General features: G+C 41.3%; 1 protein-coding gene across 4 annotated transcripts in view; it reads right to left on the bottom strand.

Annotated features, from left to right (window-relative positions):
* ARFIP1 (ARF interacting protein 1) overlaps positions 1-27,298 on the bottom strand; it is a 63,802-nt gene that overhangs the window by 20,137 nt on the left and 16,367 nt on the right. For 3 of the 4 annotated variants that reach the window (XM_072121201.1, XM_072121183.1, XM_072121210.1), the window contains 5 exons: positions 17,918-18,016; positions 12,752-12,860; positions 8,297-8,392; positions 5,713-5,819; positions 3,570-3,791 (listed from right to left, as the gene is read on the bottom strand). In XM_072121201.1, the coding sequence (XP_071977302.1) occupies positions 3,570-3,791; positions 5,713-5,819; positions 8,297-8,392; positions 12,752-12,860; positions 17,918-18,007 (624 nt within the window). In that variant the 5' untranslated portion in view covers positions 18,008-18,016. The remainder of the gene's footprint in view (positions 1-3,569; positions 3,792-5,712; positions 5,820-8,296; positions 8,393-12,751; positions 12,861-17,917; positions 18,017-27,298) is intronic. The other variant, XM_072121192.1, reaches the window with a different exon arrangement.

The following is a 27,298-nucleotide window of genomic DNA, read 5'->3' on the forward strand; positions in this document are numbered from 1 at the left end:
AGCAAATTTTACAGAATTGTGCTGAATGATACACAAGACAGATTTCAGAAGGATAAAGAAATCATTATGTTAAGGAGATGCCCTACAAAAGTGTAACTAAGACAATCCAAAACCTCCCAAACTCAAATGCCAAGAAAAGATGCATTTCACCATGAGCTGCTATTTACTGAAGCCATGGGCAGTCATACCAAAAATAGAGCACAAAGCTGGCAGATCATGTACACGCCGAACACTTGTTATTGTTCCCATTCAGTGTCTTACTGTCCTGATGACATCACTGTCTGTGATCTCTTTATAACACAAGGGGTGGGCTGGCAAGTAATTATACACGATCAAAGGAGCGCTCAAATGTCAGCTAAATCATCGTCTCATGGAGGGGAAGCAAAACACAGCTCCAGGTACAACAGCGATGAGGAGGCACAAACATTACTATGGAAACATGACGAAAAACAGGACATGCACAGCAGGACAACCCTGATGAGTGGAAAGAGGGCGAGGACAGCCTGACCAGACCAGTCATTAATTAGCTCCAACATCAATCCATCCCAGAATTACTACTAAACCTTCATGATACACCAGGATACTGGAGGTCACCCCACCGGGCGGCATGGCCATCATTTGTATGGAGCACATCTAAAATGGTCTTGAAAATGATAGTGACAATGCAAAGTGCACACACATAATAGTAGGACTGGAACCGAAGAGGTTTTCTACCAGTTTTCTTGTTTTTTCCTGTTTTAATTCCTGCTCGACAGTTTCCATTCTCTGTAGCAGAGGGACAGGAGCCACAATCTTTCTACATTCAACGCCCCTGACTGTACATAATTAAACTTTATAAAAAAAAAAAAAATGTATGGAACATACTACATGTATGTTTAAAGGAAATATACCATCAAAATCAAGGATGATAATCCAGCGGCACTTACGCATGGATCCAGGCCCTGTGACTGTGGTAATCTGCTAATATATGTTATCCATGGCCTTCTTCCTTCTAAAGCCAGTTTAGAATTATGCCATTAAAGGGCTCTGGGAGAAATTACCAGAAACACTTCATGCTGTAGCTTCATAAGCTGTTACACTGTCTAGCCCTCGTCAATGTTGCCTCAGCAATTTGCACTGCCTGCTGTAATCTCACACAGTGGGGGCTGGGGAGTGCTCCTGCACACTGTAACAACCTGTGAAGCTACAGCAGTCAAGCCTTCATTTGCATAATTGTAAAAGTTGATTTTAGAAGGAAGGAGGCAGTGAATCACAAATATAAGTAGATTACCACTATCACAGTGTCACTGGTTTATCATGCTTAATTTTGATGGTAGATTCCTTTTACGTTTCCCAGTTCCCAGAGACCTGTATTGTATTCACGCATCCATGCAAATACCATCCTGTACCTCCCATGTAGTTTAGGGGTAAACCACATTTAATAAAAATAGCCATTAAAATCTGAACTTCCCTCAATCATATAAAGTGGTTTTTCCAAATTGTACGATATTAAAGTATTTTTGTTACAGCTTTAAAACCGTAAAGATTACAAACTGGTTCAACAACTACATAAACTCATCTCTTTTAATTGCTTTCAAGGAAAGTGCCTAAAATCAAGAAAGACCAGATCAGAAGACGAGTGTTTTCTTTGCCTCGGCAACGTTTTATATAATTAAAAAAAAAAAAAAAGGATAAGAAGAGTGTGCCTCAATGTACAGTACAAAGTGATCTGAGGCTGAACACACACTGTACTGATAAGTTATGTAACAATATTATATAAGAAAACAAGCTGGAGCCCACAAATGTCATCACTGAAGTATGGGTATAGGGTGCGGAGAAGGGATGAGGATTTATGTGGAGCTTTTATATTCCCAGAAGCAATTTATATACTGCATACACTTAGGTTTACACTCGCCTTTAGCAAAAAATTTTACTGAAAAAGCCACACTCTTCTAATACTCGAGCATATGAAAGATATAAAGTCACATACTTACGCTCATGCACATTAACATGGGAAGCCTGGGGAATCAGGAACCATCTTGGCAAAATGGTTCGATACTATGATTTTTTGCCATTCAATATGCCACGCAATCCCTGCTCCAATCAGTGGTGAAGCACGTGCAGTGTGAGAATGCAGGGAGATTGTGTGCTGTCACTGTGGTGGTGCTGAAGGTAACATTTCGGCACTGCCCTGACCTGTGTCAGCTATTCTCTTCCGTCACAGTGGAGCTCAGTGGTGTGGTGTTTTTCGGGATATATCCATCACAGAGCTCTACTAGTTAATTCTCAATGACGGCTTTATCAGTCACCAGCACCACAGTATAACAACCACGATCAGAGTGAGCTCTGATCGCAGGTGATTAAGCACACACTTAAGTTTCCCACCCAAGCCCCCACTGTAGCGCAGCCTCCAGTCACTCTGACCCTGCACTGATAGAGCACTCAGGGCTGGAGAGAAATTTTCACTAAAGGAGATGAGCAGGAAGGGGTTAACCAGGGCATCAGGTGGTATGTGTTTATACCTTTCAGGATCACAATTCCTTAACCCCTTCGGGACCACCATGTTTTTTAGCTTGAAAATAGTTCACAGCAAGGAACGGCATCCAACGAAAGCAAATGGGGGTGCCGATCGCTGGAGAAGGGATCCCCAAAAGGAACTATTCTCAATCTCCCTTGGATTTAAGGTTAAAAAAAAAAACATAGTGATCCTGAAGAGTTTTAGGAAGTGTGATCCTGAAAGGTATAAAACACATACCGCCCGATAACCATGCTCTGACTGAGAGGCTGCAAGATCCTGTCTGTATGGGTGAGCCTATGCTTCTGCAAAGGCTGAAAGTGATAATAAACTGCTCATGTTTTGCAGGCTACCAAAATAATAAATCAGATTATTGCTCTGTCATATTCCATAGCGGGAGTAAAAAAGTAAAGAAGTGAATGGAACAAAAAAAAAAAAAGTTTTTAAATAAAAATACATCAAAAGAATAACAGCGCCCCATTGCATTTTAAAGTTACATATAATGGGCCACGTACGCAACGACTATACAATAAAACTACCATTATTGAACCTGCACGAAGAACACTGTAAAAAACAGTAAAAATATGTGGTTTTCCCCATCTCCTCCCACAAAAATATACAATAAAAATATGTATCTAATCTAGCATTTCCTGCTAATAATAAGCCCTGGAACAAAAATAAGTGTTATACCTCTTGTAAGAATGAAACTATAGATGTTATCAAATTTCATGAAAAGTAATGTATTGGTATGGATTATTGTGATACTTTTCCAGGTATCGTATCACACTCAAAATTCTGGTATTGGTGCAACTCTAGTGGTGCTGTCACACGGTGCATATTTGGACCGTGTGACACCCTCCTTATTAAGAATACTGCATGGGTTCTGCACCTTTTAATGGTTTAATGAGGTGCATTTCCACTAAAATTACTAAAATGATTGCACTAGCTGCCATGGAGTGCTGGCAGATCAAACGTTCAATTTTATTCTTTCTATGTGATAACAATACATAGGTAATGAACATAGGAGAAGAAATGAGGTCACATGGCAGTGGAAACTTGGGTCCATAATACTCACATGTAACTCTATAGACTTCAAGCTGAGGTCTGCAAATGCATCTCCCATCTGCCTCTGGGTCTGCACCATCTGATAGAGCTGTGAGGACAGTGTCTGAGCCAGCTTTAATACATGTTCATACTTCTTTTTGTTGTCTCTCAGAATTTCTATCTGTGCCTCTAATTCCAGGTCTACTGTTCTTGATCCACGTCCTAGCTTCTCAGACAGAATCTGTCGGGTGCACTGCAGAAATATTAAATAGAGATATGGAAATTTAGTCGTATATATGGTTTATATTATAATATTATACAGGCGGTCCCCTACTTAAGGACACCCGACTTACAGACAACCCATAGTTACAGACAGACCCCTCTGCCCCATGTGACCTCTGGTGAAGCTCTCTGGATGCTTTACTATAGTCCCAGACTGCAATGATCAGCTGTAAGGTGTCTGTAATGAAGCTTTATTGATAATTCTTGGTCCAATTACACCAAAAATTTTGAAACTCCAATTGTCACTGGAGCAAAAGAAAAAAAATTGTCTAGAACTTCCATTATAAAATATACAGTTTCGACTTACATACAAATTCAACTTAAGAACAAACCTCCAGACCCTATCTTGTATGTAACCCGGGGACTGCCTGTATGTGCATATTCTTATGGATATTCCAAGTTACACCTCAGTGGAGTTATTTCATAAGAGAACACAAAGCATCATGGGAAGTGAGGGCAGCTTATAATTGACTCAGTTTTTACTTGTTTCAAGGAAGTATCTGTGGAAATCTGATGTTAAAATCTGGCAGATACCAGGACTGCAAAAAAGACATGGAACTAGGACCAAATTCTAACCAAATGAATAGGAGTTTCACTGATCAAAATCATACGTGGGGAATTGGCCTTTTACAAATGTTACAAGTCTAGTGACTTGCAACTTGATTGATCACTGTCCAAATTTTTGTTTCATCTACTCCCAGAGCACAGGTCTAACATACACAGCTTCTATAACCATGATAGGGTAGACCTCCTCCAATGTATATGTGGAGTCTTAGAATAATTATAAATGAGTTATTAGTTAAAAAGTTATTGAATCATAACTAAATGCAAATCTGTTTTTCTTAAGTGGGTGTTGATCAGATACAATAGAAACATAATAAGCTGAAAACACTATAAAAACTTGAAAACAATAGTTATATATAATAATCTGAGACAGGGATGCTATGATAACATCAATGAAAAAGACTATAGATTTTGTGAACTCAGTTGTTTAAAACTAAAGCAATTACTCCATTCATCGGCTACTACAAATTAAACCAAGAACATGAAACACGTTTATTTGCATCGGCAAACTGGATTTGCATTCTCTGTCTCCTAGATGAACAGGATTTCCCAGGGTGTTGTTTGTGTTTTACAGTGAACTGCCTGTAAATGTCACCACTGAGAAGGTCTGTAGTAGTTGAAGACATCACATAATACCAATAATCTGGTAGGATATGGACTTAATTCCGTGCCCGACCTCATATGTCCACGCACAGCGCAGGGCCTTGGGCCCCGTTTTTGGCTACGCTCAGCAGCAGGGACATAAAGGGACGTGCCCAGGCATGAACACATTTATAGGACTAGCCTTTTTGTAAATATTGATGGATAGTCTTGGAAGTTATATCATTTTATGAACATATCCCAATAGGTTATTATTGTTAGGGTTTTCTTGAATGATACAGTTGGGCTAAAAAATAATCATCATTAAAGGGAGTTTTCCCACTAAGCATCCACAGGATAGGGCCTAACTTGCTTATTGATGGGGGTCTCAGTTAGGGGAACCCACGAATCACAAAAACAGGGGTCCAATGTACGGCATCTCACCACAGAAATGGCTGGAAAAGCCGGTCACACATGCACAGGTTGTCCTGTTCATCTCTATGGAGCCGACTGAGATTGCCTAGTACGGCGCTTAACAATCTCAATCAGCTTCACAGAGGCATCTTTGTGGTGCTACGAGGTGCTACATCAAACCACCATTCTAGTGATCTGTGGGGGACCCATCAATGAGACCCACACCGATCAGCGAGTTAGGTCCTATCCTGTGGATATAGTCTAACTTGCTGAGTAAGAAACCCTTTAAAATACTTACAACTAAAAACAAAAAAAACTCTCCCTGTTATACAGACCTTGTAAGTATTTAAACTCCATCTTCTCACTAGTTCCAATTTCTCAATGGCTGTACTTCTTGGTTCTTCAGCGAGGACAATTGGACCACTTCTCTGCTGCCTTTCAGCTATAGAAGCAAGAGAATATTTGCTATCAGTGTAGTTCGTGATGTAAGCCTCCATCATGTGAGAGGTACTGATCAGGCACGCGATAAGATAAAGTTATATAATAAACAAAACAAAAATGTACAAGTTTATTATCAAGCAGTAGGGAATTCAACCTTTAGTCAGGATATAACCAACAGTTGCAAAAACTTTTGAGAAAATATTCAAATAAGTCATTTTTACAAAAAAAAAAAAAAAAAAAAAAAAAAAATCTATCTCCTATTTGTTGTGGGAATCCCATGTTCTAATAATATGTTCCTGAAAAGAACTAAAGGTAAACTTTCCTTTCGATTTATCAATAAAGTTGAGTTCTTGTTTGATAAACAGGCAAGGATTTAGAAGATTTTTAAAATACATTTATTGGAATTCCAGATGGACACTGAATTATAATTTTACCGCAATATGTTATTAGTACAAATTAACACAGAATATTGTGCAAGCAAAAATGGGAAAATAAGCAGTTATCGCATTAAATTTGATTTATTTTTTAGCAATATTTTGTAAAAACAACATCGCACTGCTGAGTTCATGCATTTCTCATATGCACAGGTTTATTCTGGACTTAGCAGTAGCATCAGCCAGGCTCAAGGTCCAGTTTTATGATGGAGCTATGATGCTTTTGTCACTACAGAGAGGTGGGAAGCAAAGAACCCCTACTCCGGGACAGAGGAAAACTATTAAGTTAGCCGTGTTAGTCAACGCCCAATCTCTTAAAGGACATTTACCACCAGATTATGGATGGTAGACTGTCCTTACAATCCTGCTCGTCACCTCTACGGGATGATGGCACCGTTTTTGGCTAGTTCCAGAAAATCAGCGCTCCAGAGAAAAGTATTTTATAAAAATACATAAACGAGCCTGAGGTGCTCAGTCTCACATCAACTGAGCACCTCAATTGCTCACCAATTATGTACACCCCCACTCAATATTCAACCCTCTGTCCTTCCCACAGCCGTAATATCTCATTATATTATCATCTGCAAAGAGTCTCTATGTTCTCTCCATGTTTGCGTGGATTTCCTCCCACACTCCAAAAAATACTGGTAGGTCAATTAGATTGTGAGCCCCATTGGGGACAGGGACGGATTTGGAAAGCTCTGTGCAGCGCTGTGTAATCTGTGTGCGCTATATAAAGGAATTATTATAAAATTTCCAAATCCTTCCTAGTAATTTACAAGTGTGCCTGCACAAGGAGGAGTATTCACACATGCATGAGATCTGCAGAAAGCCGGCAGGGGTCACCGCCTGTCTGCGAAGAGTGGGCGGGACAGAGGGGTGAATATTGAGTGGCGGAGGGCGTGCATAGTTGCTTAGGTGAAGTGAGCCTGCGCGTCTTGGGCTCATTTACATATTTTATGTATGGATCCTCTTCCGTCTTCAGACGCATACTATAAAGTCACCAGCGGCCGCACTATAGTATGCGCCGGCTGGCAGAACGCACGGACGCAGCTCTGCCGGGTGTTACAGCGGAGAGAAGACAGAAGAGGACCCACGACGACCATCGGGGACGCCGGAAAGAGTATGTAATTTTTTTTTTTTAATTGAAACGTGTATAAGCCAAGGTGAGATTTTTCAGCACATGTTTTGTGATTAAACACTTAACTTATACACGAGGATATACAGTACTTTTCTCCAGAATAATGATGTCCTAAAACTAGCCAAACACAGTGCCATAATCCCTAGAGGTAATGAGGAGGCTTGTAAGGACAGTCTATCATATGTTATTTGGTGGTAGATGTCCTTTAAAGCAAAGTAATCATGTTTTTTTTTAGAATTTCTTCTTATGTGAAATATTGCCCGTTTACCTATAGAAAAAAAAAATAAAAATCTCCTCTAAAGTCATATGCAAATTAGCTAAGAGAAATGTTTTGCCTGAAATGAGGCAAGTTTAAGCTACAGGTCGAGTTCAATTTAAATGCTGCCTCTCTTTGGTTCTATAGTATCTAGAAACATTATTTTCTAGATACTCATAAGACGTGAGGCTTTGTGGGCTACAGAATTGGAGATACATTTAAATGGATGATATTTCGCATAAGAGGGAATTCTAGAAGAGACATGTCATACCTTATCTGAGGGGCTAGTAGTTTAATGTGGTAAAGCCCGAGGATAGGGTCCGTTCCCACGTACACTCCCTTCAAGAACGAATCAAAACGGTTACAAAATATTTGTGCATGGAGATTCTCCTGAATTGGAGGCTATTGGCTTGTTACTCCAATTATGGGTTATTATAATATTACAATAATATTACAGTACAGTAAATGTAGGAAGACAGAGTGATGTTGCTTTTACATCCAGAGGGAGACATTAATTTATCAGATAATTTGCATTAGTGCAAAGCGTACTAATATTACATAATAATACTCAGGGTGTTACAGGGATATAAAGGGTTAGTGCAGCAGCGGCAGTAGCAGCTCCAGGGGGCTATCCAGCACTGCAGTACCTGCCGGAACAAATACATCATCGCCTTGTCCAGCCAGTCTACTAGCTGCTGTGCTGCTGGGAGAAATGACTGGAGACCTGGGTGTGGAGAAGGCTCCTAAGGAAAAGTATAAATAGTTACAACAATACATAAACTTGTAAAATATGGAGCCATTAGACCAGATAGATATTTGCAAATTTATACTGTAAAGAAATAGAAAATTATTGCAATATCTGCTGCTTAAAACCCGCTTGATATTACGGTAGATGGAGACTTCCTGCGCACAAACTTTGGCAAAATCGTACAAGAACAATTTACATTGACATCCATTTTTTATGACCAACGTCTGTCATCCGTTTTTCAAGGATCCTCAAACTATAGCATATAGTTATGGTTTTGTAAAATAACTTACAGTATATTACATTGGGAATGAGGAGTTTATAATATTGCAAAAATCATTAAATACTTACAAAACTAAAAACATGCACAACACCTCCAGCAATCCTGTCTATCTATCCATCTATCTATATCTATATCTATCTATCGATCTATCTATCTATCTCCTTGTGGTAGTCAGTGGTGGGGGATCTCTACTCTTCATACAACACAAATAGACATAAGCTTCTGGGGTTCAAATCCTTTGAATGGGTGGATGGGGTTAAAATAAGAACACCGACTTTAGTTTGGGGCTAGGTAACAAGCAGGGATGTAATTTTGCATTTGCTGACAGGTCCTCTCCAATGGACACACCCAATGACTTCTTCTGATGAAAAAATTATAACGCATAAGGTAATGAATCTTAAAAAAGTCTATGAAAAAAAAAATAGTCTAGAGTAGAGCAGCCAGTCTTGGGGTCAAGGTGTGCTCCCCTTCTTTTGGTAAACAAACCAAACTCCTTTTCAGTCAAACACACATATACAATCTCCAAATCATCTGCGCATCAGCCCGCAAGACTAAGGAAGATTTATAGGACGCTGTGGAAGACAGCAAAATCTGGAGACATTTATATGTGTCAGATTAAGAAATTATATCAGGCGATCTGTTCTCCATTGATTGCTTATATTAGATGTCACTTAACAAGGCAAAAAGGTGTCAACACTGTCCAAGTACTGGACGATTCAAGTCCATTTTACACATCATTACAGTAAATAAGACATGCAGATAAATCTCTCAGGGGGTGTTCAGGCAGACAGTGGTTTCTAAACAGGAATGTACATTAAAATATCAAGAATAAGAGTGAAATCTTCATCTTTCTGCAGACTTTCTTGATGCATTAATAATGCTATAATAATTGTACCCTTTTTCCATGATGCACACATCAGGCAGGTAACACTAATGTGTCATGATATTAACAAATTCAATTACCAGAGCACAGAGTAGCTGGAGGCATGGAACATTTGGAATAAACAAATGACATATTTTGTTGGCAGACATAATCTTCAGATTAGACAGTAGAAAAATAAATGTATTAGAAGGAAATTACCATCAAAATTGTGCATGATAAACCAGGGACACTTACACATAGATCCAGGCACCGTGACTGTGGTAATCTTCTTATATTTGTTATCCATGGCCTTCTTCCTTTTAAAGTAAATTACCCTAGCCCCTCTGTGATCTGGATTTACAGGCTGTTACACTGTCTTACCCTTCCCCCTGCTTCCTCAGAACTTGAAGAGAAGGGCACATGGGTGTGATAACAGGTATGAGACAGTGACTGACCAACTACAGTCTGTGACTGGCAACGGCAATGATAAACCACCGTGCTCAGAGCGGTGGGAAAAGAGGGGGATCTGAGATCCAAGTTAGTCTTCAATTTTTTTTGCATTGTAGTCTTTATTAATATCAGTTTGGGAAATGGATGACTCTGATCACTTGCAATTAAAGTGAACCTGTCACCAGGTAACTCATTTTCACTAAAGACAGGTTCCAGAAGCTTATTACACCTGCAGTGCAAATCTGCCTTTCTAATCATTTGCATTACAATATACACTCACCGGCCACTTTATTAGGTACACCTGTCCACCTGCTCGTTAACACTTAATTTCTAATCAGCCAATCACATGGCGGCAACTCAGTGCATTAAGACATGTAGACATGGTCAAGACAATCTCCTGCAGTTGAAACCGAGCATCAGTATGGGGAAGAAAGGTGATTTCACGCACAACCATCTCTAGGGTTTACAGAGAATGGTCCGAAAAAGAAAAAAACATCCAGTGAGCGGCAGTTCTGTGGGCGGAAATGCCTTGTTGATGCCAGAGGTCAGAGGAGAATGGGCAGACTGGTTCGAGCTGATAGAAAGGCAACAGTGACTCACCGGTTACAACCAAGGTAGGCAGAAGAGCATCTCTGAATGCACAGTACTTCGAACTTTGAGGCAGATGGGCTACAGCTGCAGAAGACCACACCGGGTGCCACTCCTTTCAGCTAAGAACAGGAAACTGAGGCTACAATTTGCACAAGCTCATCGAAATTGGACAGTAGAAGATTGGAAAAACGTTGCCTGGTCTGATGAGTCTCGATTTCTGCTGCAACATTCGGATGGTAGGGTCAGAATTTGGGGTAAACAACATGAAAGCATAGATCCATCCTGCCTTGTATCAACGGTTCAGGCTGGTGGTGGTGAAGTCATTGTGTGGGGAATATTTTCTTGGCACTCTTTGGGCCCCTTGGTACCAATTGAGCATCGTTGCAACGCCACAGCCTACCTGAGTATTGTTGCTGACCATGTCCATACCTTTATGACCACAATGTACCCAACATCTGATGGCTACTTTCAGCAGGATAATGCGCCATGTCATAAAGTTGGAATCATCTCAGACTGGTTTCTTGAACACGACAATGAGTTCACTGTACTCAAATGGCCTCCACAGTCACCAGATCTCAATCCAATCGAGCATCTTTGGGATGTGGTGGAACGGGAGATTCGCATCATGGATGTGCAGCCGACAAATCTGCGGCAACTGTGTGATGCCATCGAGCACCTTGTTGAATCTAAGCCATGAAGAATTGAGGCAGTTCTGAAGGCAAAAGGGGGTCCAACCCGTTACTAGCATGGTGTACCTAATAAAGTGGCCGGTGAGTGTAATTGTGCGTTAGATCTTACTTTTGGACCCTGACAAAATCCTGGGGTAGTCCCAGGGGTTGGGCTTTGGTTTGGATGCATTTCAAAAAAACAACATGTGACTTATCTGTGTTACTCCCTCCTCAGACCTTGGCCCCCACTTTTGTGCTCCTGTACAGCTCCACCTCCTGCTCATTTTCAGAAGTCACAGCCCAGTGAGATGACGTCAGTGGGGGAGGGACAAGCTGTACAGGAGCACAAAGATGGAGGCAGCCTGCAGGTCAGACAAGTCACATGTTTTTTTAAATGCATCCAAACCAAAGCCCATCCCCTGGGACTACACCAGGATTTTGTGAGGATGAAAGAGTAAGTTATAACACACAATTATATTGCAATGCAAATGCTTAGAAAAGGCAGAGGAATTTTTGCACTGCAGGTGCCATGGGCTTTTACAATCTGTCTTTAGTGAAAATGAGGTACCTCTTAACAGGTTCCCTTTAAAGAAAAATTGGGGGTGGCAAAAAAATAAAAAATTCATTCATGCATTAGATATTTTTCAACCACGATAACACAATTATTTAACAGATTTGGCACTTTTGAGTATTTGGATGGGGTTTATGGTGTTTATTTATTATATGTAGTAAGGAAAAGGGTCCCCCCCCCACCACCCTATTATCCCACCTGACACGGTAATCTAATGGTATGTCAAGTGCAATACTATATGAAATTGGATGCAACTAGCCACAAAAAAAAAAAGTTTAGACACTGCCTAAAAAGAAAGAGTAAAAAAAAGAGTACTAAATATGTGAGACTTTTTGTTGCATAATCGATTATCAAGAGCAGGTAAAACTGTTTGAATATAATCTGTCAATCAATGATCACTACTACTTACTAAAAGACACGCAAACTGCACGGAAAGCCAAAAAAGACAAAATACCATATATACTCAAGTATAAACAGAGTTTATATATATTTTTACGTACTATGATTTCAGCTGCCATGGACATCATAGTGTGTGCGTGGCCAGCGCTGCCGATGCACACACTATGATGTTAGCAATGGCTGACGTTATAGCACGTGCACAGACCTGCCGGAAGCAAGAAGAGGACCTGCAGGGGGTTTCTGAAAGGTGAGTATTGGAGCTATGTGCTGGCTCTATACTGGGGGGCAGGAGTGGCTAGCTATAAACTAGGAGACAGCTGTGAGCAATGGATTTCCCACCCTAGGCTTATACTTGAGGTCAATAGGTTTACCCAGTTAATTTTTTGTGGTAAAATTAGGTACCTCTGCTTATACTCAAGGTTTGCTTATACTCGAGTATATATACAGTACGTTGTAACAGCTTGATATGAAATAATTATCCTTAGTTACTTGCACGGCTCCATTTATAAAAATCTTCTTTTATGAAGTCTTACCCTGAAATGTCCCAGCTTCTATGATTCCTTCATCACCGGCATCATAGCCATGGGAAGTCATGTGCGTTTCTGAAAGGCCAAGACCAACTGGCATTGAACGCTTTAGGTCCTTCAACAAAGAAAAAACATGTTAGGCTCCAATGTGATACAAAATACATTATATATGGCTCAAAATTTACCAGTTGAGTATAATTTTATTTAGTGCATTAAAATTATAGACTGTACTTAAAGGGAACCTGACAGCAGTGTTTACCACAGTAACATAACACAAGGGATCTTTTGCAGAATTGAATCCACAGTGAACACATTTCCTTTTAAATCCCCGGTGTGCAAAAAAACAAACAAGCTTTGAATTCATATAAGGAACATCAAAAAGCCACAGTGGGGGGGGGGGGGGGGGGGCCGAGTCACAAAAACAAAGTCTCCCCACCACAGCACAACTATAATACTAAAATAGAGGTGTCTGCTAAAAGCAGACAGCAATTACAATGAGAGGTGTGCAGAGATGGGGAAACAGGGTCTCTGACTTTAGGATGCTCATTAGCATAAGGGAGAGATTAGAGATAGTGATATACACACATACATACATATATACATGCATATATACATAGATGAAGTAAAGTTCTCAACGCCCCCAAAGGTTCTGGCTTGATCCTCTTGTAGATAAATTAAAAAGCGGGCATTATTATTATTATTTTGAAATTGGAACTACGGAGTGCTGCACGCTTTTTACTTGCTTAAAGAGAACCCGTCATGCAAAATAACCCCCTAAACTAAATATATTTTCATAAACTGCCATTGGAGAGCATTGCATCTATCCCTTCATTGTCCCTCTACATGCCTGTAAACCTAAGCAATGAGGTCCTAAAGCTGTATGCAAATGACCTGTGAGATGTCCAATGAAGCATTAGCATATTCAAGCTGTCCACTCTATTCATGAGTGGGAGGTACAGCCACACCCCCAGTGCATGACTGACAGCCTGTGTAATGGTGTGAGGCTGTATAATGATGTGCTTCCTGGTGCTGGTGGCCACGCCCCCTGCAGCCTGTGTGTGTGTATAGGAGAGATACAGCAGCTACAGGCAGCCATGTTACAGCAGAACATGTCAGATTCATGTGTAGCTGATGTCTGTGTCTCTCACCTGTATATTAGGAGGATGCAGGATGTCAGCAGATGCAGCACACACACTAGCCATGCTTTACTATACATTACACACAGACATGAGCAGGGGGAGGAGAGGGGAGGGGTAACAGGGGTGACATCACTGCCTCTGACCATGTGACCAGCCTCATTTACATGATAAAAAATAGATGATTTTACAATGATTAATGTATGAAATAACTAGATAAAGGCTGGGATGGGATCCTTGTGAGCTGCTCCAACAGGTAGTAGTGACAAGACTAGTGACACAGACGTGATGACAGGTGTCCTTTAAAGGGAACCTGTCACCAGGGACCTCATTTTTCACTCAAGACAGGTTGCCCATCACAGCTGCAGTGCAAAAATGCCTCTGTCTTTTATATAAGCATTTGCATTACAGTATGATTGTGTAGTATAACTTACCTCACATCTTGACAAAATCCTGGGGTAGTCACAGGGGCTGGGCTTTGGTTTGGATGCATTTCAAAAAACAACATGTGACTTGTCTGTGTTACTTACTCTTCATATCTTAGCCCCCCACCTTTGTGCTCCTCTACAGCTCCTCCCTCCTGCTCCTTCAGAGAGATTACAGCCCGGTGAGATGACATCAGTGGGGGAAGGAGGAGCTTTACAGGAGCACAAAGGTGGGGGCTAAGATCTGAGGAGTCTGCAGCACATGGCTTTGTTTTAAATGCATCCAAACCAAAGCCCAGCCCCTGTGACTACCCCAGGATTTTGTCAGGGTGCAAGGTGAGTTATAAACACACAATTACTTTGTAATGCAAATGGTTAGAAAAAGCAGAGGCATTTTTGCACTGCAAGTGTGATGGGCTTCTGCAACCTGTATTTAGTGAAAATGTGGTCGCTGGTGACAGGTTCCCTTTAAATAGAGTACTGATAAATCAATAACCTCTCTGCTGCCACAGTGCAATTATCTCCTTTGCCAAATATCAGTGACATACAATGGTATGGATGAAGCAATGCTTTGTATAGAGGGGTGCACCTGCTAATGGTGTCCCCCCATGGCCAAGCCCACAGCTCAGTTCTGGGCAGCTTTAGGCTATATTCAACCAAGCCATTTTTCCACACTTCCATTTTGCAAGGAAACGTGTATGAAAGTGGGTTTCAAATGAATTTTATTTCAGTTCTGGATTACAACATGATGCTTTTACAAGCCATTGCAAATTGGTTCGCTACTTGTCCAAACGTGTTGTAGCGCAAGCAAATCTGGCCTAACTCTTACATAAATTACATCAGTTCAGGGATAGAGTATAAACAGCATTTTTCATACAGGAAGAGTGTGATATATTTTCAAGAACGCCACATAAATCTATAGAATTATAGAATATGTACATGTATATTGATTTTAAGTGCATTTTAAAGGCCTCTTAGCAAAGAGGTAGTAATATAGTACTTATCTTAGACAAAGGAGCATTCATCTCTATCTTGGTCCTCTACTTGAGAATGTGTGTAGTATGAAGTCATTTATAAACCGTACTCACAAATGCTGCAGATTTTCCACTGCAGAAAACCTTCAGCACATTCGCAGCTGAAAATAACTCCTTCCAATGTTTTATTGCAGATTTCATGGCAGGATTTCTGCTGAGACTAAAGATGGTGTCTACAAGTCCATTCAGTACAGCGATTCAGAGGTTCACAAGGGGGATTCCCAAAAGTGCCCCAAGCGTACAAACTCGGGTTAAACTTAAAGGTTTTAACTTTTTCTACTAACCAGTTCCCTTTTAACCTAACAAACCAGTAACCGTATGGTATCAAGCAGCTAAACACCTTTCACATCATATTTTCTTTTACAAGAAGTAAATTGGTTGTATAAAGCAGGTCAAGGAGGGTGGAGAATTTAGGACTGCAGTCAAGTCCTCCTTTCTGTAGAATATCCCCTTTGCTCTAATTGGTGCCCCAGCATTCATGAACATCAGTGGTTCTCTTAAAGTCTGATTCATGAGGTCAATCATAGCAGATTGACTTCAGTGCTAAACTCTCCGCTTATGACTTTATACAACCAGTCACACTTTAAAGTTGATTCTCTGGATGATGGCAACACACCTAGCCATGAAAGAAACAATGCGGAGGGTGGTAATCTGCTTTACACCATACTGTTAGTGGTTAACTTATACATTTCCTTTGACAGATTCCCTTCAAGGGCTTCATCACAGGGCAGTGTTACATGCAATGCAGGCTAATGGGTCACTTATTGAGGTACCAAAATAAAGTTTTAAAAGGGAGCAATATTTGGGCCTAGAATAAAACATCTCCACAAAGCAAAAACAGAGGTAACATAAAAACTATAGAGGGGTTCAATATAAAAGCATAAAACAGTGATGACATTTCCCTATCAGACAGAAAACTGGCAATACATATAAGATGTAGGGGGTTAATATAGCCTGCGGCCATGAGATACAATGACAGGTCCCAGCTACTGCAGAACTGCCAACTTTGCTGCACCCACTTTGGAGCAGCCACTCCCTGGGACCTATAAAAAAATAAAGCTGCTGCCACATTACCATTATATTACAGCAGGACGTATCCCTTGAGTTGTATTTTTCTCCTCTGTGACTGACAGTAAGCCATTTATGCACTGAAGTGAAATGTGAGCGTTTAATTATGTGATGTGGAGTCTGAAAGTCTGAAAGGAGTAGTAGTGCCGAGGTGCACAAACAGGATTAGTGGGTGTTACATGGGATCCACATCGCTCGCTATGTGTTTACACCTTGTTGAAATACATGTCATCTTAGGCTAAACCACTAAAGACACTTTATCCATTGTAATCCTAAAAAAGTAATTAAACCGTCAATAAAAAACACAACACCTCATATAACATAATTTATATAAAAATCACACTGCGGCCCTGCTGCAGATCCCCCTGCGTAATGGAGAAGTGACAACCTCCGTATTGTGATCAGCTTAATGTGTGCACCTACTTGTGTCTACATGTAGTGTTCTGGTATGTCAATATGAGGCGAGATAAGTGGAATAAACCTAGAATACAGCAGAAAAGATAAAGCTCAGGATATCAGCGGCTAGTCACACTAGGTGCAGAGGAAGGAAATCCTCATGGAAAATTTTGTCCTTGATGTTTTAAATAAAGTGGCTCAGGATTTATTAATCCGGTTTCTGTGGCCACTGTATAGGAAAGGAGCCCCCAACCACTGGGCCAGGGCCCATGAACGGGTTCTGGAACTGCTGGTCCAGGGCCATAGCCCAATAGTTGGGGACCATGCCTCCGGGACTCAGAGCCAAGCACAGCCATGGCCAAGGGACACTGCAAAAAAGAGGATGGTGAATGGGAGTTTATAAAGGGGCATTATAAGGGGGAAGCTTAAAGGGGTTGTCCTAACCAACTTGGTTTTTAAGACAACTCCTTTAAGGAAAGGGGGCGCTATATAGCATGGAGGTCAGTAAGTGGGCTTATAATACTTAGTGGATACACAAGGCATAGGGTTAGTTATAGGACACACAATTTTTTTTTCTAGGGACCTTGCAGTGAAAAAGGGGTTCTCTCAGAAACCGATCTATCCAGGGATAAGTTCACAACAATAAAAACAGTCCAAGCATAAAAAAAAAACCTAAAATTAATAAGCAGCAAAGATCCCAAAATGCTAGAAAATTAATTATGGGGAAAGGAAGATGATGAATTAGAGTGCTGACATGTTCTCCAGCTGCGTACAGAGGATGTAGTCATTCACATCAGTCTCTGCTTGCCCCTGTCAAGATAACAATCTAATATCTAGTAATTGTGAGAGGAAATGACTCAAACTGAAGATAGATAGTTATCCTGAATCTAGTTCAAGTCTCCACATATGAAGCCTATGTATGTGTCCAGAAAAATGGTGAATTATAAAGGTATGGAGAACCTAAAGTTCCTCCCCAGTTCATGGGTGGTATTATTAGAGAAAAAAATGTTCATGTCTCTTATTCTCATGTATTATCAGACCAGAAAGTTATTATACTGGAGCCCAAAAAGTTGTGTATAGTAATCACTCTATTACAAGTATATAAGGAATTACCATGTTAAAATTATGCTCAGTTTCATCATAGTCTCCATTGCTGGTTACGGAAATTTCAGCAGCCGCGCTTCTTGGCGAATCTTGCGCCATTATAACCTCCTGCAATGAAAAATTAAAAAAAAATGTACAAATTTAATATGATGAACTATAATCACCAAGCCAACATATAGACTTCAGATTGTACAGAGGTTTGTGATATTACAGCAGCAGACAGATGATACATTGTAGATAATAGGCAAATAGGAAATCCCATTCACACATTCAGCAGTTCAAAAAAAAAAAGAGTTAAAAAAAAATACAGAAAAACACATTGTACTTCTCATTAATGCAGATATGTATGGCTTTTTCTCTGTCTTGATTCTGAACAGGTTGTTCCGATACTTCCCACAATGCCAATCTTTAAGGGCATCTAACACCAGGATGAAGGACTGTATGCAAATAAGCCTGACGATGCGTAATGGAAGATAATAGAAAGTCCATTAAAGTCTTGAGGAACGGATGCTCTTGAGTTTTTAGCTTCTGTAACATTCTCCTTAAATACAAGTGTGAACTGAGCCTTAAACGGCCTCCTCTTACTACTAACGGGGACGCAATAATAAGGAAACAAATATTTCTTCTTCTAAAATCTTGAACATATTGTTGTTCCCAGTTGGTCTTTGGTATTTTAGGGATTATCCAGGAACCAACACTGATGGCATACCTGCATAGGCCATTAAATCTGATCAGTAGACCAATGTATCCAAATTCCTCACCACCGCCTATCAATAGTTCCACCCAAAATAAAGACCGAGTTGCAAGTAGTTGGGTCCATGCTTCATGTAGTTGCAGGATGCAAAGACAATGGTGCCTGCTTGTTATTAGGAGGAAAAGTTGTGACTTATCTGTCTGAAGCCATTTATAAATGTAGTAAGATTGGATAATGTACATTTGGCACCACATTAAAAAAGTGTGACCCAAGTATATAAAAGTATAAAGCTCACACACCCACATCATGTTTTTAGACTTCTTGTAGGTCACACTTGGTGTTAAAAGGGCTGCCTTTCAAGGTAGCAAAAGGAGGTATTGTTTTCCATTTAACACCTTGGAAAACTAATTTGCATCCTTCCCAGAATTCCCTAGGGGAACATCTATGGCTTTAAGTCTCCACACGCCTTTAAGGTGGCCTTAATTGGCATTGTCTCCTTAAGGAGAACACCTACTGTCTTACCCTACAGCACAGAGACACATACACAAGACTTCAACTGCAGCAGAAGACCCATAGTTATTTACCAGTAAGACAGTGCCACCTACTGGAAGCCTGGGTAATAACGCCATATTACTGCAAAATAACTTTTTATGCCAATCTTTACTTACATTGGACAGCACTTTCCTGTACGTGACCTATTCCACTACACTTCAGCCTCCTATTTCTTTCAATATGATTCAATAAATGGGGTAATCAAAGCAAGGATTCACAGCAGAAATAAGATTTCTACTGCAGATTTCTCTGGCAATGTACTTACATTGTTGCAGTGCATGCACCGATAATCCAGTGGCGCCCCCTATGCTGGATAGTGAGGTACTACATGTTCTATACTGCTCTGTACCAGGATGAGGTGCTCCTTCCTATACCTATTGCAGCCGCTGCACAGCACCTGAAGAACAAGCGATTTACAATGTCTAGTAACTTTCTGCCTTTTAGGAGAATGATTGCTTTATCTGTAATAGTTACCTTTTCTCATTATTATGGATGACGTTGGAAACAACTGTTAGTTTTCCATAGATTTTATGGTCTCTGGTTACATTTTTTCCAGGTCGTCCCAGAGACTGACAACAATGTAATGTGAGAGACCATTGTGCCTTAATTGTGGTTACTAAAAGAAAACCACAAAGCTTTAGCAATGGCATCTGCTGGGTGTCACAAGAGTAAGCACTCACCAGCATCCTGTGTCACCATTATCCCAATAGTCTTCTGTACTTCCAGAAATAGCACCCTTTAGGACATGGGGGGCACATTTTTATGTCCATTTAGGCAACCAGGTACAAGTTACAAATTATAGAGCAGGTCCTATCCCTGCCTGTCTTTGAGATTTAAGTGGTGAGTTTTTCAATGAGAAATCTCAAACAATTCTGTTGCCCTTTTTGGAGGGAGTGCAGACATGTGTGTGAATGTGACCTTAAGGTGCATTCACATGGCCATCTTGGGGGGTATGTATATGCAGCCGTAAATTTGCGGCCACATTTACGTCCCCAGAGAGGGCTATGGCGGGCCTTCAGCGGTACAGTGCCACGTGTGTTACATGCTCTATCTTTCCCCGTGTGGGCGGCCGTGAGCCGCTGTTTTCTAGGGAGGGGGTCACCTCTCCAGCGCAGGGCATACCGCCACGTAAATGCACCGTAAGCTTGTAAAGTTGTTAAGTCTATTGTGGTGCAAGTGCGACACTTCGTACACCACATCACAAGATTTCAACCCTACCTTTCTTTACATCAGCTCAATCAACTATTTGCACAATTTTGTGCCATTCCCTTAACACCTCTAAAAATGACACAAGGCAGAAGAATCCTATTTTTTGTTTTGTAATGTGCAACACATTCATCAATAGGTGTGCAACATTTAGTGAAAAAGTGACTCAAAATGCACAACTAGTAATAAAATCGGTCGGCTAACATTCGGCATGAATTGTAAGCTATACAAATAATAATAGCAAAAAGAAAAGAAGCAAATTCCAAACTTCAGCCTCATGCACACAACCGTTATGGGGGCCATGATCTGGCCACACAATTGGCAGCTAGATCACAGCCCCCATAGAGGTCTATGGCAGCCAGTCATGGAGTATTGAGCTCAGCTTTCTATGGACAGGGGAGCGGTGAGGTGCAGTCTCCTGCACCCAGTTACATGCTCATCCAGGTGAGAACATGTTCAGGGGCATTCGGACAATTAGTCAGCCTCTAATGTTGAATAGGACCCACATTCATAGTGTCACAGTCTACTGACATGTTAGGGGGCTTAATTACCACACTGGTAGGGTATTATTACACAGTGATGTTGTGAAGTGTCTGAGCACTGTGTCTCAGCGGTTAGCACTACTGCCTTGCAGCGCTGGGGTTATGGGTTTAAGTCCCATCCAGGTCAACATCTGCAAAGAGTTTGTATGTTCTCTCCTTGTTTGTGTGGGTTTTCTCCAGGTCCTTGAAACATACTGGTAGGTTTATTAGATTGTTACTCCCATTGGGGACAGAGACCTATTTCACAAGCTCTGTGCAGCACTGTGCAATCTGTATGTGCTATATAAAGGAATTATTATTATCATCAACTATTTTTTTATACGTTTCCAGTTACATGCACATGAATGTTTTTTTTGTGTGTGGCACGTACGCAAACGCACACATTGCTAGGCCATACAGTCGTGAGACCCTCCTAAAGGCTAGCACAAGTTAGTGACATTCTTCTTGCAGGTCTGCGGAAACAGCAAATGGAATACAAACTAGTGACACACATGCCACAGATAAGTTATTTTAGGCCTGAGAACAGCACATGTTCATGTGCTAGTAGCCTTAAATAAGGTAAAGTTAATGGAATAGTGTAGTAACATGCTGCTTGCCAGTGTGTGATTAAAGCTTAATAATGGAGTTAAACTTTTAGAAGAGTTAAAAAGTGGCACTTTATATCTCAGTATTCTCCTCCCTCCACAAAAAAAAAAAAAAACTACAAAAGAAAAAATGGTATAATAAACAAATTCTGATTCCCACTTACTACTAATCTATAATGGCGCCTGCCAGATTTTATGCTTTCTTTCTAAATGTTTCTAAATGTTCTTTCTATCTGTTGGTGCTGCACAGGCTCTGGAGGAACGAAGATACCCACACATCCAAACATTTCAGCAGAAAGCCAAGGAATGTACCGGTATTCAGCTTGAGAACTCCCATTGTACACTTCCTTTCCCTTATCTGTCCCTAATGCCAAAAAAAAAATCTATATTATGCTTTATGTCCGTACAGTAACTCCTAGATTGTGGGAATCTCCCAGAAAACCATCTGTGCAGGAATCCAAAAGCTTCCCCCTCCATAGTGAATGGAGGAAATTTTGGCCAGCTTTGAACACACTACAGAGGTGCATCTGACATCTTGGTAACCATGGAAGACGTTGTAGATGTCTCCTTGTTTTACTACCTATAGATGGCTTTTATAATCTCATTGTCTGATCTAGTGACCCTTCACCTTGGTCTACTCCTCTTTGTAGATTGTAAGCTCCTGTGAGCAGGGCCCTCACTCCTATTGTTCCATATGACTATGTTTGTACTCAGTTATATCTTATTTTATTTGTGCATGTTCCCTTCATATATTTGGAAAGCACTATGCAATATGATGAAGCTATATAAAAGATTATTATTATGCTATCACCTTGTTACATATTGCTTTTATACTGTTTAAACCCTTTTCATGAGCGTCCATCAATAGTCATCATTGATGGAATCCCATTCCTGCAGCGTGCTTAATTCCTAATCCTAACGTAAAAGAATTTTTTGTGACGTTACACTATCCCTGCAATCTCGTGTAGTCACACTATGTCCTATGCATTTGCCTCGGTATACCATGATATGATGGCCATTGTTCAAGTTTTCTGTTCCTTATGTCTCCCTTATCATTTTTGAATGATTTATATGTGTGGGATAATGAAAATTAATCCCTTCAGCAAAATTTGCTGCACATTAATACAACCCTATATGTCAGTGATGGCGAACCTAAGGCACTGGTGCCAGAGATGGCACTGGGAGGCATCTCTGTGGGCACTCGGGCTGTCTCCCAGGCACACAGTTTGCCTGACATGGCACCGTCCTGAAGTCTCAGGCAGTCCAATAGTAGTGCCCTGCTATTTTAAAGTGACCCATCCTGTGTTGCATGGTTCTGTCCAAAGAGTAAGAAGGTGTGGACAGGGTGGAATTGGAGCTCAAACATTCTGGTAGCAATAAGTTTGTTACTGCCTAAATTGCCGTGTTGGCACTTTGGGAAAAGCTAGTGTGTCTCGAGGCTCATTTTAGGCACTCGATCTCTAAAAGGTTCTCCATCACTGCTATAGGTGGTCTAGTAAAAAGTCTAAATGATATACACAGTATCCTTTTCCTCTTCCATTTCATGAATCAGACTTGCTTGTGATGGACCATGCAGGACGTTGTAGAAATACAGGCGGTCCCCTACTTAAGGACACCGACTTACAGATGGCCCCTAGTAACAGACGGACCCCTCTGTCCACTGTGACCTCTGGTGAAGCTCTCTGAATGCTTTACTATAGTTCCAGACTCCAATGATCAGCTGTAAGGTGTCCAGAGATCGCATTAACGCCTCACCTAGCGTCATAGACGCATGATGAGGCGCCATTACTCCCCAGAATAATTGCCAAGCATAAAAGTACACTTGGCAATTATCCCTGGCTGTAGTTTGTGGGCTCAGCGGTCCGGAGCGCACAGCAATGGTGTGCAGGACATGACAATGGCAGCGCGCGGGCCGGCACTGCTCAGCTCACTCTACAGCGCTGGTAGCCTGTAGAATGGAGCTGCCCCGGGTAGTCGTGATGTCACGGGAGGGGGCGGGGACTCTGGAAAGGGGCGTGGCTTACTACGCAGTCTCTTCACAGGAAGTAGAGCTGTAATGGCTGCCTGCAAGTAGAATGTGTACAGGCACTGTGTGCATACATGTGTATGGAGGTGAGGGGGCTTGACAGGAGTGGATGGATGTGATAAGGTCAGGGAAGACCTGTATGTTACATGGGACTGCATGTCTGACAGGTGCTGAGGTGGCATGAGGTATATGTTACGTGGGACTGCGTGTCTGGCGAGTGCTGAGGTGGCAGGTGTATGTTACGTGGGACTGCATGTCTGGTGCTGAGGTGGCATGAGGTATATGTTACGTGTGACTGCGTGTCTGGCGAGTGCTGCGGTGGCATGAGGTGTATGTGAAACAGGACTGCATAAACAGTAAAAACACGTAAAAAATGACAAAGACGCAAATTCAATTAATAAAAAAACCTAAAAAAAAAAAAAACGCCTCCCCCCAACACAGACACCAAAAAAAATATAAACCAAATTTTTTTTTAAAAAAAAAGCATTTTACAAAGCAACTATCATGGATTTGCAGTGGCTGCCACAGTCTGGTCATGTGGGGAGGGGGATACATTGTTCGGGCCGCAGTGTGGTGGTGGGAAGACTCGGCGGGCCGCAGTGTGGTGGTGGGAAGACTCGGCGACTGTGGTTGGGGGGTTGGTGGTGTCCGCTCCAGTCTGGGCAATGCATGATGTAACATCACTATAACTGCCTCAATTTGCTATTTAAACACAGAAGATACTGACACATGATTTTCTTATATAATTAGCGTCTATCAACATTATATACAGCTATGAGTTATATACTTGTGTTACTGAAAATTTCATACTCCTTCCCGGCTAAAAATACTCCTCAAAAATAGAAAGAGGAGTAATATTACCCTTCTAGAAATATGTTAGTGCGACCTCTGACGGTGTCTGTAATGAGGTTTTATTGACAATCCTTGGTCACATTACAGCAAAAATTTTGAAACTCCAATTGTCACTGAGGGGAAAAAAAAAAATTGTCTAGAACTTCAATTATAAAATATACAGTTTCAACTTACATACAAATTTAACTTAAGAACAAACCTCCAGACCCTATCTTCTACGTAACCCAGGGACTGCCTGTAGTACAAAACTATGTGGGAGTCCTATCTACATGTCACTTTAGTTACCCTACTGAATAAAAAAGCGCCTTCAGACATTAATAATGCAATCTACTGCCCTTCATCTACTATTCTGCATACCCAGAAATAAAACTAGTAGAATCGCTCCTGCATCAGTACACGTTGTATCCATTCACAGAGTTAATAATCTAGGACAAAGCATCAGATCCGTTTCACAGGTCATTTTTTATTTAGAAGGAATTATAGTACGGCTGCTGATGTGAACAATGGAGAGTGGACAACTAGCGGCTCAGCTTTCATGACGGGCTCTCTACACTGGGCTTTTCCCTGGCGGATGGGGAGAAACAGATTTTATTCAGACCTCACGCACACAACCATATCCATTTGGCAGTCCCATTTTTGTGGCCGTCAAAACAGGCCGCATGTCATCATCAACTGGCCATATCCGCAAAAAAAATACTGTCGGCTGGCACCCACGTGTCCTGGTTTACTGGGCAACCCACTTCAAAACTGGAGTCAGACCTGCACTTCGCGTTTTGTCCTTTTAACCCTTTAGCTGCAGAAAAAAAATTTACAAATTGTACATATTGAAAAATCCAAAATTAACCGGTTCGCGACCGCCCGCCGTGTATCCACGGCGGCGGTCGGGTTGAGGTGCATGGAGAGGGCTCACAGGCTGAGCCCTCTCCATAGCCGGTAAGTCTTTGCTGCATATTGCAGCATAGGCTTACTGGTAACACCCGCGATCGGTACTAGCACCGATTGCGGGTCCTATCACAGCAAAGCTGCCGGCAGCCTCAAAAAGATAGCAGCGCCCATCTTACCTGGGATCGCCGCTCCGCGTGACGTCATCGGGGAGCGGCGATCTGTCTCCATGGTAGCCTCGGGTCTTCCGAAGACCCGAGGCTATTTTGTTTTATTTTGTTTTAAGCCCTGAGGAGGAAAATCCCCATATACTGCCATACATAATATTTGTTATCCATGCCCATCTTTCTTCTAAAATCAACTTTTAAAATTATGCCAATGAGCCCAACCATACTGTAACTTCAAAGGCTTTTACACCGTTTCACCCTCCCATTCTGCTCCCTCAGGGGTGCTCCTGCACAACATAACAACCTGTGAATCTGCAGACTAAAGGGGCTCTGGGAACAAGCTCAGGAGCCCTTTAAGCTCAACAGCATCATTTAAAAGTTGATTTTATAAGGAAGGAGACCATGGATACCAAATCTAAAATGTTTAGCACAGTCACGGTCCCTGGATCTATGAGTAAGTGCCCCTGGTTTATCATGGTGGATTAGATGGTGCATTTCCTTTAAGATCAGGTCCAGGATATTTTGGGTTTTCAGGATGAGAAACTTTCTCACTGATACAATTATATTTGTTGCATTTACAGCACAATTTTACCATAGCTGTATGAATATCCTACCTCGTTCGCATTTTGTCAAGAATACATATACATACAGCGCACACAATCGGGGAGATTTATCAGAAGTATTTTAGTTGCCCATGGCAATTGATCAGAGATCAACTTTCATTTTCCAACAGCTATTTATAAAGTTACAGCAGAGCTCTGATTGGTTTCCATGGGCAACCAGAAGAGTTTTACATCAGATACTTCCGATAAATCTCCCCAATACATATACCTATCAGCACATACATACAGCTAGGAGAAGCAATTGCGGGTCTTCATATAGGTGGGTATGGGCGGGCTCTATATGAAGATCCGCCTTAAAAAAATATATCTATATTCACCTTCAGGCTCCCCGGCCCCGCAATTGTGTCTCTTCAAGCCCGGGTGCATACACCAAGACGCGGCCCTTGTCTGTGCCATGCGGGCCCTTACACTGTGATGGTTGCAACACCGGCACGTCATGGTGTATGCGCCCAGGCCGGAAGGAGAGTATAGCCTTGGCAAGTATAGATTTTTTTTTTTCAAGAAGACCCGATTGGTGATGTTTCATTAATTATGCAATGATGGGGGTTGGATTTATGTAAAGGGGGTCATCTGGAGTAGACCTTTCATAAAGAGACACTTTGCTGTGGACATTTCTGTAAAGGGGGCTCTACAGTGGACATTACATTAATGAGGTGCGGCTGCATTTCCTACCCTAGGGCTTATTCCAGTCAATAACTTTTCCCAGTTTTTTTCTTTTTGGTAACATTAGGAGCCTCTGCTGACACCGGAGTATTTATAGTATGAGGGGGAGTCCGGCTGCAGAGCACAGAAGCCGGGGCAGCACCCACATCTTCTACACAGTCTGGTAGATCTGGACTGGACGGTGGTCGGGGTGGAGGGTTTCATGCAGTTAAGAAATGTGATTGGCTTTCTAAATAGATGGGTTATAATAACAGATTTGAAGTTCATCATTAGATTACTATTATGAACAGCACAAGATTAAGGATATAGAGGATGTAGAGTTGTACTTAAAGGGGTATTTCCATCTGGGCATTTACATTTCATTTAATTCATTTGCCTTATGTAAACATTTCTTCAATTGGATGTTAATAAAAAAAATGTTCCTGTGTGAAGATAATTTCTCATAAATGTAGTCATGTTGTCACTAAAACCAGATGGCTTCCTCGGATATGACCACGTCACATTTTGGCAGTGGTGGCCAGACTTGTGCTATAGAGCAATCATATTCAGCAATCATTACCACAGGACGGCTGTGGGACATGTAGTAACTCCCGGACATT

Source organism: Engystomops pustulosus, chromosome 1 (genome assembly GCF_040894005.1).
Source record: "Engystomops pustulosus chromosome 1, aEngPut4.maternal, whole genome shotgun sequence".
Taxonomy (NCBI): Eukaryota; Metazoa; Chordata; class Amphibia; order Anura; family Leptodactylidae; genus Engystomops; species Engystomops pustulosus.